The sequence below is a fragment of the Asterias amurensis genome, chromosome 18, assembly GCF_032118995.1.
Source record: "Asterias amurensis chromosome 18, ASM3211899v1".
NCBI classification, from domain to species: Eukaryota; Metazoa; Echinodermata; class Asteroidea; order Forcipulatida; family Asteriidae; genus Asterias; species Asterias amurensis.
Window position 1 is genome coordinate 7,268,569 of NC_092665.1, and position 12,154 is coordinate 7,280,722.

A 12,154-nucleotide genomic window follows, 5' to 3' on the forward strand; every position below is an offset into this window, starting at 1 on the left:
ACAGTTTGTAACATGGAAATTGCTACATATACTATCACACCATCGCGACTCACATGAAGACACCACTGAGTCTACCGGGGAAAGTTACAATGCCACAAGAACAAAAATGCATTTCCTGTTCACTTATGAACCCAATAAAAATGGTTTAACAAACCATAAACTTCACTCAGCAAACCAAAACTGATCGTATTTGAGCATGAATTTATTACATCACCCTCAATTTTGTAAGCTCTCAAATTGGAAGGCTAATTCCCGCGCAGTCTTATTTTAAACACTTCACAAAAGTGAGCAGTGCTCACCCAGCCATGAATTATTTTAGGAACTTTTGGTGTCATATGAAAGTTGAGACCACAAGCTATCCATAAACAAAAACCCTTTTTCCCCGGAATCGTTTTTTTTTATTCGGCAGCCATTTCAAAAGTGTATAGTTTTTTTTTGAGACACCCGGTATGTCCTGCTTAAAGCCATTATACACTTTCGGTAAACAGTATTGTCCAAGTCCCACACTTCGTGTATCACAACTTATATATAAAATAACAATCCTGTGGAAATTTAGCCTCAATCGGACATCGGAGTCGGGAGAAAATAACGGGAAAACCCACTCCTGTTTTCGCGCGTTTCGCCGTGTCATGACATGTGTTTATAACAACTCCGTAATTCTCGTTAACGAGAATTTATATTGTTTTACCGTTTTCTCAAAAAGTAAAGCATTTCATGGACTAATATTTCAAGAGAAGTCTTTCACCATTACCTTCTGTAAACCCTGTAAATTATTTGTAAATCTGTGAACTTTTTTTTTTTTTTGCTGTACCGAAAGGGTCCAATGGCTTTAAGAAGAACGGTAACATCATTGTTTCAGGGGGTATACAGGCTGCATGTAATCATCAAGTGAGCAACAGTGCAGTGATTCCCCTGCACTATGGAGATCAAGTTCACTTAGCTGTAGACGGTCAAGTATATAGTAACTCTGACCATTACAGTCTTTTACAGGAGTCCTGTTGTACCAAATCCAAATCAAGCATAACTCGCACGGAAACGTTTTAATGTCTTAGACAACGTTTAATGTGTTTCAATATAGAATAACCAATAGTTAGTTGTGTTTAGATGGGGCAGTTTGTTTAGATGAATATAATAAATTAACAGTTATTTTGCATGTATAATGACAATTAGTTTGATAGCAGACGTTATATTTTAAAGCGTGATTTTATAAACGTGTTTATTGTGACGAAAACTTGTTTAAAAACTGTAATGTTACGTTAGCAGTGGTGTAAGTATCAGTTTTACTTCTTTTTGAGTTGATCACATTTTCGGGAAAATTTAATACGTCTTCCTTCCAAGGTTGATTTCCAAGGGCGCATTATTAAGTACTTGATGACGACTCTAAATCTTTTTGTTTTTCCCCCCAAAAAGTAAAAAAAAAAATGAATTACAAGAAAAAATATCAGGACAGTTTAACAAATACTAAAGAAAAACAACAGCAGGTCACCTTCCTTGATACAGACTGAGACTGCAAAGACATACTTCATGATGACCGCCTGTTTCGCCGGCCATTTTGAATTCCCACAATGTTAAATTGGTGAACAGAGCTGTACCCTGTTTAAGCCACAAAAACAAAACAAAAACTGGTAACAGTATTCTTCTGTTGATATATTTGTGTATGAACAATGCTTATGATGTTAAACTTTTGATAACTTGTGATCAAAAGGATACAGCGTTGTCAAGTAACCGGAAGACATTTCTTTTGTGCCGTATTTTTCCCGAACACGTGTCGATATGGTGAAGTGTACAACTCTTCCTCGTAGTTTTGCGTTTGTTTGTTTTTACAGGAGAGAGCTTTTTTTTAATGCAGATGAAACATTGGGTATTCGTTTTGAACTATCTCTGTATAAAACATTTGATGATGTCACAATAACATGTCAAAGAGGGGAAGGTACATTTCTGTACAGCGACATGGTTTACCTGTCAAAACGGCATGAAACCAATCTTGCTGTAAGAAGGTTACCAACAAAAATACACCATTTTATTGTAAACTTGGACAATATAATGTTCCTCTTTGATTGTAACTTAATCTTTCGGAATACGAGCTGTTTAGGTTACATACACCACACACGTGGACACATAGCATGCGGGTGGCCGAAAGTAAGCTTTCCATATCTGTGTTTTGATTGGTCGACTGAGGTTACCTCAGACAAATCAAAACAAACCCAGATACGGTAGCATTTGGTCACTGCATTTATCCAATGATACCATTGTATCCAATGCCGGTCTTCTGCGTTACTTTCAACATTGAGAGGGGTAGGGACGAGGGAGACAATGTTTATTGTCAGTGGGAAATGGACAGAGAATGATTTTATATAACTTAAGAATGGGTGGCCCGAGCATTTCGGCCGGGGTTGTAGGGCCCGTTGTCGGAGGAACACAACTCGCCTTATTTGACTGGCGACCGAACATATTGTTTTATTTTTGCTTCAAAACAAACTCCAAACAAACGAAATGACCTGGCCCCTCTTGCCTTTCCCAGGCTGGTAATGGCTGCAGTTAACGAAGAGCCGGAGTGCTATTGGTTTTCCTCGGAGATTCTAATATCAATACGGTCTGAAGCAGATTGAATCAAGAGAGGGTGCTTTCAGAATTAAGAAACGACCATGGTCACCGCTCACTGTAAAAGGATGAAACTATCTCCAAGGGACAGAAATCTCATGCCACTACAAGGGCCACGCGCAATTCTCCAGGACTAGGCGCCCGGATGGGTTGCCGGTGTCTCAGTGAAATCAGTACTGCCGGAGATTCTTTCCCCTGTTTGAGACACTAACATGGGCTGAGTGAGGGTGATTTAACAGAGGGCGCTATCACAAGTAGTTTGTAACAAGTTTGCCGTGTAAGGCGGGCAGGGAATTTTGGGAGAACAGAATCTCCTGACACACTTGCCCAAAATGGGGACAGAATCACCGGAGACAGATTTCCATTAAAAACACCGGCCCAAGGCGGAATCCTGCCTTACGTGTTAAACAATCAAAATGACTTCAATCTCATCCAAAAGTTGTAAACCAGTAAATACATTTTGTTCGCAATGTGTTCATTTGATTTTTTTTTTTTTTTGTTGCTCCATTAACCATTCTTGTATCCCAAAAAGCATTTGTGCGTTTCGGTGGTAGTAGACTCTGAGAATCAAAGGATACAATTGAAAATCAGTTTAAAATTACCCTTTAAGGGCAAAGGCAGGACACATTAGGACACTTTCAAGCACTAGTGAGTCTTTCCACTTGGTGTTTCTCGAAATATTCTTAAATTAACAAACCCGTGAACATTAATTTGAGCTCAATTGGTCGTCGAAGTTGCGAGAGAATAATGGGAAGACACCCCTTGTCGCACAAGTTGTGTGCTTTCAGATGCCTTGAATTTGAGACCTCAACAATTCCAGAAAGTACTTCTTCTCAAAAACTAGTTTTCTTCAGAGAGAGCCGTTACTCACAATGTTTTATACTATTAACATCTCTCCATTGCTCATTACCAAGTAAGGTTTTTATGCTTTCAATCATTTGTTGAATTTTGAAAGGTATTAGAAAATGCTTCAAAACAACAGAATTTAGCCATTAACTTATGGTTTGGTGTAACGTACCCCAGAAAAGGTGTCTTCAAATTAAAATCCTCAGTTTGTTGAAAAAAAGTTGTTAAAGCTTGACTTGAGTAGTATAATAAAACGTTCGTGTAAACAGCAATACACAACTGGCCTTGTGTTGTTTGATGTGCTTGCAAATTAGTCTGTTCTGACAAAATACATTAAAATTGACATTGTATTTTCTTTTAATTTGACCTCGTTTGAGGTAACAATTTAATTTAAATTTAATAAATGTCTGTTCAATGATAAAAAGCGAAACTGCCGTTGGAGTTTTGAGCCAAGGGGGCAATGATGTGTCATAGAAACAATTAGGTTATTTTTTTTGCTCGAGTAAGATGAAAATTTTATGTTTATTAAAACAAAACCAACTTCGGTGTGTTAGTGTAGTCAACACATTCACTTTGCTTACCAATCGGGCACTTCGAGCCGGATGGTGGCGCATTACTTCTTCCTTTTAATTTTTTTACAGATTACAGATTTTAGTGATTGGTAACTGTAAATGTAGTCATTCGATAAATATGTGTTGGGGATTGATAAAAAGTGGTCAGACAGAAACAAAATCACACTACAATTGCACGCACGTTAATCTCCCCCAGCTGAAAGCCCTGTGGTGCCCGGAAGCTCAGTGGTGACCTTATCATCGTGAGACTTACACGGTCTATTGGAGGGAAATGGTTGATCACCCTGGGAGCCCCATGTGATCTTAACGTCACATGTGAAGTCATATTTACAAACTGGGGGGGGGGGAACACACACACTAAGCCCACAATAACATCTGAGTATTATAAGTAACGCCCTCTGTTGGTCTAACAATTTTACAGCCTTAGTTTTAACCACGGCTTTAATCTCCTATAATTAGGAAAGGCGAGGGTCAAAGGTTTCCGATTATACCATAATGTACGAACGACAAAACTGCAAGGAATACAAATCAGCGATACTTCGCGCTATGTAGAAATAAAAGGGACACAGATGACGTTTAAAAGTACGTTTACTTAACAAAATCATGTTTTTGTATAGCTTCATGGCTAAAATTAAGTTATCTGAATATTGACCATGAAAATATAGATTCTAAAGAAGTAGAAAGAAAACAAATTGTTACAAAAAAGAATCTCTCCACAACGACCCCTTCCACATGTAACCGTTCATTGCGCGCTAATGCATTGCGCGAAATTTTACTCATTTTCACAGAGCGGGTGACTGGTCTCTGGCTACCACGGCGAACAAGTATATGGACAAGGCAAGGAAACACCAGGGCTACGTTAATATAAAGATCGCAGGTTCATAAATGTCCAAGTAATTTGTTATAGTGATTTGTTTCCATCAAACATTAAACTAAAATGTATCCAGCCAGTTTCTCATTTAGGCCTGGCGTTCTTTTCTTTTTTTATCTGTATGATTCAAAAGTGGTATTACTGAAAAAAGTCGGTCTGATTTTTAAAAGCGGTTGTAAAAAAAAAGTTAAAAGATGTTGTGGGTTGTTTGTTTACTGTTTGCAAACACTATAATCTTGGCTGTCTTTGCTACAACTGGACAAAATACATTCATTAAATTTCTTTTTCAATCTATAAACTTCCGTACGAAAGAAAACAACATTAAAGCCAAAATGGAATTTGGTCCAGAAGAGGGCGCCCCATTGTGGCAGTTTAACCCGGAAGCATATCTGACCACGTGGGCAATGTAGTGCTGTTCATGGACCCCGTGAAAAAGATGCGACATTGGTCTATTGGCGTAAATAGTGACGTCTTCTCCACCATGAGTCTCTGCATCAATTGGGACAAGCGCTGGATGGTGGAAATCGGCAGCCTCTGCACAAACAAATAATAAAACAATGTTTATCACAATACAAGTAAAATAATTGTTTACACAAGTAAATGATTAACTCTATGAAATGGCAAAGGGGCACTTTCCCTTGGCAAAATCGTGGTTGCAAAAACTTCCCTGTAACTTTGCCAAGTTATATGTTTAAGATTTAAAATATTTCAAAAAGTCTGCATATACTCGGATTTAATTTTACTGAGTGGTGTACCTGAGTGGTATAAACCAATACTCAAAGTAATCAATTGAAGCTTTACCTGTGTTGGTATCCGTCAGATTCCGTCTCGAACCAATACTTTTGAAGCTGTCTAACTCCTCAATTCCTCCAGGGCCGTTTGCATATGAGAGTGTTGTAAATGGCAAACCGTCATTCATCAGACCTTGACATTAATATGCAAAACCATTTTGTTGTAATTAGAATTTAAATATGAAAGGTTTGACGATGAATCACCATTCACTTATAGAAAACTGAGAAGCTTGCACAACTTGTTAACATTACTTACTGGTCAGAATTCAGTCTGCATTCGGGTAACTTAACGGAGTTTACTTTTTGTTTCAAAAAATAATAAAGCTGCAGTCTGTACAAACAGTTGGATTTATCGAGAGATATCGCCCTTTGAAAAAAAGGGGAAGTAAATAAATAATAATAGTTAGAAACAGTCTCTCTTTAAATTCATTGTATACTATTTTGCATACAAATGATATTTTGAAAGATATAGCTTTTAATTGTTCAAAGACACTGGCACTATTGGTAATTGCCAAAGACATAAAAATATCAAACGTCGAAGTTGCGAGATAATAATGAAAGAAAAACACCCTTGTCACACGAAGTTGTGTGCTTTTAGATGCTTGGTTTATATACATCAAACTCTAAGTCTGAGGTCTAGAAATCAAATTCAGGAAAAATTATTTCTTTCTCGAAAACTACGTTACTTCAGAGGGAGCCGTTTCTCACAATGTTTTACACTAATCAACAGCTCTCTATCAACGGCTACCAAGTAAGGTTTTATGCTAATAATTATTTTGAGTAATTACCAATAACAATAGCATAACATAACAATTAATATTTATAAGGCGCTATTCCATCAAGATCATAGCGCACTAGAATGAAACTAACTTGGAAAAAGGTGAGTCTTAAGGACTTTACGAAAAGCAGACAGAGTATTAGATTCCCTAATGGCAGTTGGGAGATTGTTCCAAATCATGGGCCCAGCCACACTGAAAGCCTTCTGACCTAAAACTTTGTTTGCTCGGGGAACATTCAAGCGAGTGATGTCAAGTCCGGACCGAAGAAATCGTGGAGGAGTGTAATGTGACAGTTTAGTGGTAATAATGAGGTGTAGTTTTGTTAAAGCATGAAAACGAGAAGAGCAATCTTAAAATGGATTCGTTCTCTAATTGGTAGCCAATGAAGTTCCCTAAGTGATGAGGTAATAATATGTTCTCTCAAGGGTGTGGAACATATTAAACGACCTGCACTATTTTGTAGTCTTTGAACTCTGTCCAATTCATATGACGTTGCACCAAATAAAAGGAGATTGCCATAGTCAATACGAGAGAGGACTAAAGCTCTGGCAACATGATGGAGAGTATCCTTATCCAGGTACCGTTTGATTCTCCTTAAGTTACGTAATTGAAAATTTGTTGATTGGCAGAGGCTAGAAACTTGCTTGCTCATTGTCATAAGCGAATCAAATTTTATTCCTAAGTTGCTGACAGAATCAGTAGGGTCAATCGATGTATCACCCATATGCAAAGATATCTTCGGCAGTTTCTTAAGGTTTTGGGGAGTACCAAGCACAATGAACTCAGTTTTATTTTCATTGAGCTTAAGCATGTTAGAAGTCATAGTGTCCACTGCCTTTAAAGTTATAATTGTGGATGAAACTTACCTCCTCTGCCGAGTATTGGACTACCACGATCAGCTGCTCCTCCTATAGATAGTACATGGCTATGGTCGGCAGTTACAATAAATAAAGTCTCCATTTCATTGGTCATGGACATCGCCTTGGCTACAGCCTTATCCATTGCAATGGTATCATGCAGGGCGTGGTAGGCTAACCCGTCATGATGCGCATGGTCAATTCGGCCACCTTCGTGTATAAAACCAAGATAGTATGATTTATTTGTGTTTGAATTATTGAAACTTGATGAACAATCTGGTAGTGTGTGTCTTGTTCGTGAAGATTGTTGTATACCTTTATCACGCTGTCACCACCTTGGTCATTTTCCCTGTTTCCATAATTACAGTAATGAATGCTAATATTCATTGCGCAAACATGGCACGAGGCTATTATTTCGTCCAGCCTCAGTTTGGTTACAATGAGTTTGAATGGAGTAAAATCGGGATGGCCACACCGTGACAAAGCAACATCATAGACGGAGTTTTTGTCAACCAAGATTTTAAAACTAGGAAAATACATGAATACAAAGATAACAAACGTTGGCCCTAGTTTTTAAGAATGTTCGTTTGCAACCAATTGGGATGTATTCATTTTTAATTACAAGTTTGCAGCAATGTCTACTTTGGTGACAAAATCTAGTAGGTCGGTTGATGTTTTGCTATTATTCGGCCGTCCATGCCAACCTGCGTGGTCTTGTTAGCAACAATGAAAATACATACAATCTGTGACTGAACAATGCCATCAAAGAGACAATGCAACTACTCCATAAAACGAGGTTTCAGATTGTCAATGATTTTCTTAGCCACATAAGTAAGAGGTAGGGCCTAACGACAATCTCTTGCGAAACAGCAGCAATGACACAAATAGCTCGTGTAACCTTGTACAAGGCTCTTTACGCAAGCACCGACCCGCTCTGAATTCACGAACTGCATAGATACTATACTGCACGGTATATAACAGTACTTAATACCGCGGGGTCGAAGCATGGTTTTTCGAGGTTGTTGTACCTCATACAACGAGGCTGCAACTAGACTCGTTGTAACCTCGTTGATACATCGAAAAGCCATGCTTCGACCCCACGGTATCAAGTATTGTTATGTATACCGTGCGGTATAGTATCTATGCAGTTCGTGAATTCAGAGCGGGTTGGTGCTAACGATAGAGCCTTGGACAAGGCTAGGGCTCATGAAACCAATTAACCAACACTCTACAAACCTGTATGTTGTAATAATAACTTACCCTCAACCATAAGGAAGAACCCGTCTTTGTCCTTCTGAAGTATCTCAATGGCCTTTTCTACCATCTCAGACAATGAGGGCTCACCCCCTACGTCATTCATTCGGTTACCTTCAAATTGCATATGACTGGGCTCAAACAAACCTGAAAGGTAAGCAAAGTTAATACAACTGTCAAATATAAGTTTCTATATTAAATCGTCCTGGTTAGTTATAAAGTTCAAACTTACGCATTTTTACTTGTTCCGTGTATATAAATTAGATAGTCAAAGGTTTCTTCCGTGGTTGACAGCTCCCTATTAGAGAGGTTCCGCAGAGTCACACATACTCTTACGTAAACGGATACGTCATAATACGTCATCACTTTTTGAGGTCCATGGGGATGTGACGTATAACCGTTGAACACAAGTTAGAATAGTCGCTCAAAACGGGAATCTGTCGCCATACACTTAAGTAAGAACGATTATATTTTGTTTATGTTTTTGGAGCGGATTGTTTTTTTTAAATGCACCAGGTTTTCACCATGTCTTTTAGAGGTATCATACATGGATGTAGTTGGACATTGTTCCACCATGCTTCAGAAAAAGAGAAATGGACTAAAAAGTTAGGCGACGGATGTCAGTTTAGCCTGTGGAGTTTTTTATGTACTGTACATTTGGTTAATAGCGCCCTCTTGAGCCTCACGTTGAGGGTATTTGTTAGAATTTTGCACAACAAAACTACACAGCTCACTTGACGCGAACGCGTACGGTTCGATATCTGTATGCGTATTCGTATCCGCGACTCTGCGAAACCTCTCTAATAAGACGGACACAGATTGTACGTAATATTGTGATATAAAAAATAAAAATAAAATAAAGTGTAAACAAACAAAGTAATGTAATGGGGTAAAACCGAATTAGGTTTGCTGGAATATAAAACTTAACTCTCATTATACGGCAATTATGGTAACCTACGTCTATGTCACCGCAGTTTGTAATGACGACGTGCGGCATCTAGCCTAAAGCCCGTGCCAATAAGTGACACAACCCCACATCATGTACGTACATGTACATTTAGCTCAGTATAGATGCGGCGCAAGGGTTGTAGGCAAAATCATGTTCCAAACGACATACCTTGGTAACATTGGCTGTGCCATACAGACGATAGATTGTACTTGTTCAAATTGGTACATGAAGCAACAACTCCCCTAAAAGATTGTCAGTTTCAAGTGGATTGACGTCTTTAAATTGTTTCAAATTCCACACGTACTTGCTGTTTGTCTTGTCTTTACCTGCTTGCCATTCGTCTTAAACAAAACATAATATTGTAAAACATTTATTGAAATAAATCCTTTACTTGATTGTTAAGAGCTTCATGTGACCGAAAGAAGAGAAAAAAAGAAAAGAAAATAAGACGTGTAGATTCATTACCATTAAATAAGTTCATCTGGATTGCGGAAGAATATTAAACAGCTACCTGAGCGGAATGTTTTTAACGGAAATGGTATTTTAACTTGTTTATAATGCACTTGTTGACCATTTTAATGTAATTTTGATATGTGTACACTTCTGAATTGTTCGTAATTATCGATTAAAAAATCTGGCCCCAACTTAAAGGTTTGCAAAAACTAAAAACACTTCTGCCGTTGAGAGCGCGCGTCAAAGGACAATGCCGCTGACGTCGTTTGTGGGAGTTTGCTTTGTTATACCTCCACGCTGCAACAAAGCGGCTTTACAAATTGGAGCTCCCAACTATGACGTTTTGAGAGTGATTACGTAATGGGGCTTTTCGCAAATTTCTCAGAAAAGCGCTGGATAAGGGTATTCGAAATGATTGTTTTTTTACACAGTCAAAATCTATTTAAAATCATATGACTCGATTTCCTTATTCATTGAAAACATTTATATGTGTAAAAAAAAAAATTAATATTCTTTATCCCCGATGCAAATTTAACATCTATTAAATCGTTTGCAGTACCCGCTGCTAAAACATAGGACTCGAACTGCCTCTAGCTACCGGGCAATCTCGGTGGTCTAGTTGGTATGACACTGCTCTAGAGTTGCAAAGGTCGTGGGTTCGAATCCCACCCGAGTAAAATGCCTGTGATTTTTTTTCACAGGACTCGGGAAAGTACTGAGTTTACAGTGCTACACACATCGGTGTGTATGGGTAAAACCAAAAATTAATATTCTTTATCCCCGATGCAAATTTAACATCTATTAAATCGTTTGCAGTACCCGCTTCTAAAACATAGGATTCGAACTGCCTCTAGCTACTGGGCAATCTCGGTGGTCTAGTTGGTATGACACTGCTCTAGAATTGCAAAGGTCGTGGGTTCGAATCCCACCCGAGTAAAATGCCTGTGATTTTTTTATCACAGGACTCGGGAAAGTACTAAGTATACAGTGCTACACACATCGGTGTATATGGGTAAAAACCAAAAAATTATATTCTTTATCCACGAAGCAAATTTAACATCTATTAAATGTATGATGTACTAAGGAGTGAAACGTACCTAATAGTACTAAACGATATGTAAAGTATACATCATACATAATTTTGGATTTGTAAAAACGAATCTTTTATTTCAGATTCATTACCACTTTATATTCAAGTACATTCCTCCTATCTTCTATAACTACGCACCATGCTGTCTCTATGGTAATGTCAGCGCCTTGCGGCTCATGGACAGTTATCGATTCACCATTATCGACTTACCAATATTGATTTACCATTGTCTATTACTGATTCACAGTTATCTTTTTACGACTATCGGTTAACCATTATTGATTCACAAATATTATCGAATCACCATTATCGATTCACCAACATCGAATAGTCGTTATTGATTTACAAATATCGACTCACCAATATCGACTAATAATTATCGATCAACCATTTTTGATTCACCATTATCAATTCAGCATTATTGATTTCAGTAGCTCGGTTTCTATGGAATCTGGATGGGATTAGAAGCTGTTAAAGCAAAATGGTGCAATAGTCATCAATAATTGGGTTTAAGTTTGATCAGGTTTACATACCGATGAGATTTCCATCATTTCTAGATCCAGCTTTAAAAGAATCTTTAGGATACTCTGGGTCGGCAGCTTCTCTCGGTAACATTTTCATCCTTCCCCCACCCATTATAACCTGGCATAGATTAATGAAGAAGTATATTATAAAAATGACCGCACCAAAAGTTGGTGGTACATTCGAGTTCATTTTTTTGGTCGGCATACAGCAATGAATAGCAGGAAGGGTATTCTAGGAAGCTGCAGGGGCCTTATTCATGAAGCCCTCGTAAATCGGTCACTTACGTGGCTCTAAGTATTAGTAAGACTTTAGTAAGCCCTTACGTGTTATTCACGAAGCCTTCTTACCGCTTTACTACCGCGTTTCTTACTAAACCTCTCGTAACGCCTTCTTAAGCGGAAGCGAGCTTGAGCTGAACAGTCATGGATTTGTTATGTAATTCACTGGAGCGTGATCTCATTGTCCAGAACGAGTATTTATACAGTGACTGGACTGGCTACAGTCATTTAGAAGATATTTGTCACCCTGCTAACATGGAGAGCCAGACTAAAGAAAGGAGGAAGACC

General features: G+C 38.2%; 1 protein-coding gene across 1 annotated transcript; it reads right to left on the reverse strand.

Annotated features, from left to right (window-relative positions):
• Positions 1 to 1,482: 1,482 nt before the first annotated feature.
• Positions 1,483 to 11,678, reverse strand: LOC139950991 (alkaline phosphatase, tissue-nonspecific isozyme-like). The gene is made up of 7 exons (XM_071949816.1): positions 11,597 to 11,678; positions 9,765 to 9,861; positions 8,578 to 8,720; positions 7,327 to 7,527; positions 5,692 to 5,814; positions 5,198 to 5,424; positions 1,483 to 1,593 (listed from the first exon to the last, which is right to left on the reverse strand). Exons 1-7 carry the CDS (start codon positions 11,676 to 11,678, stop codon positions 1,483 to 1,485), a joined length of 984 nt encoding a protein of 327 aa, XP_071805917.1.
• Between the last annotated feature and the right edge of the window lie 476 nt (positions 11,679 to 12,154).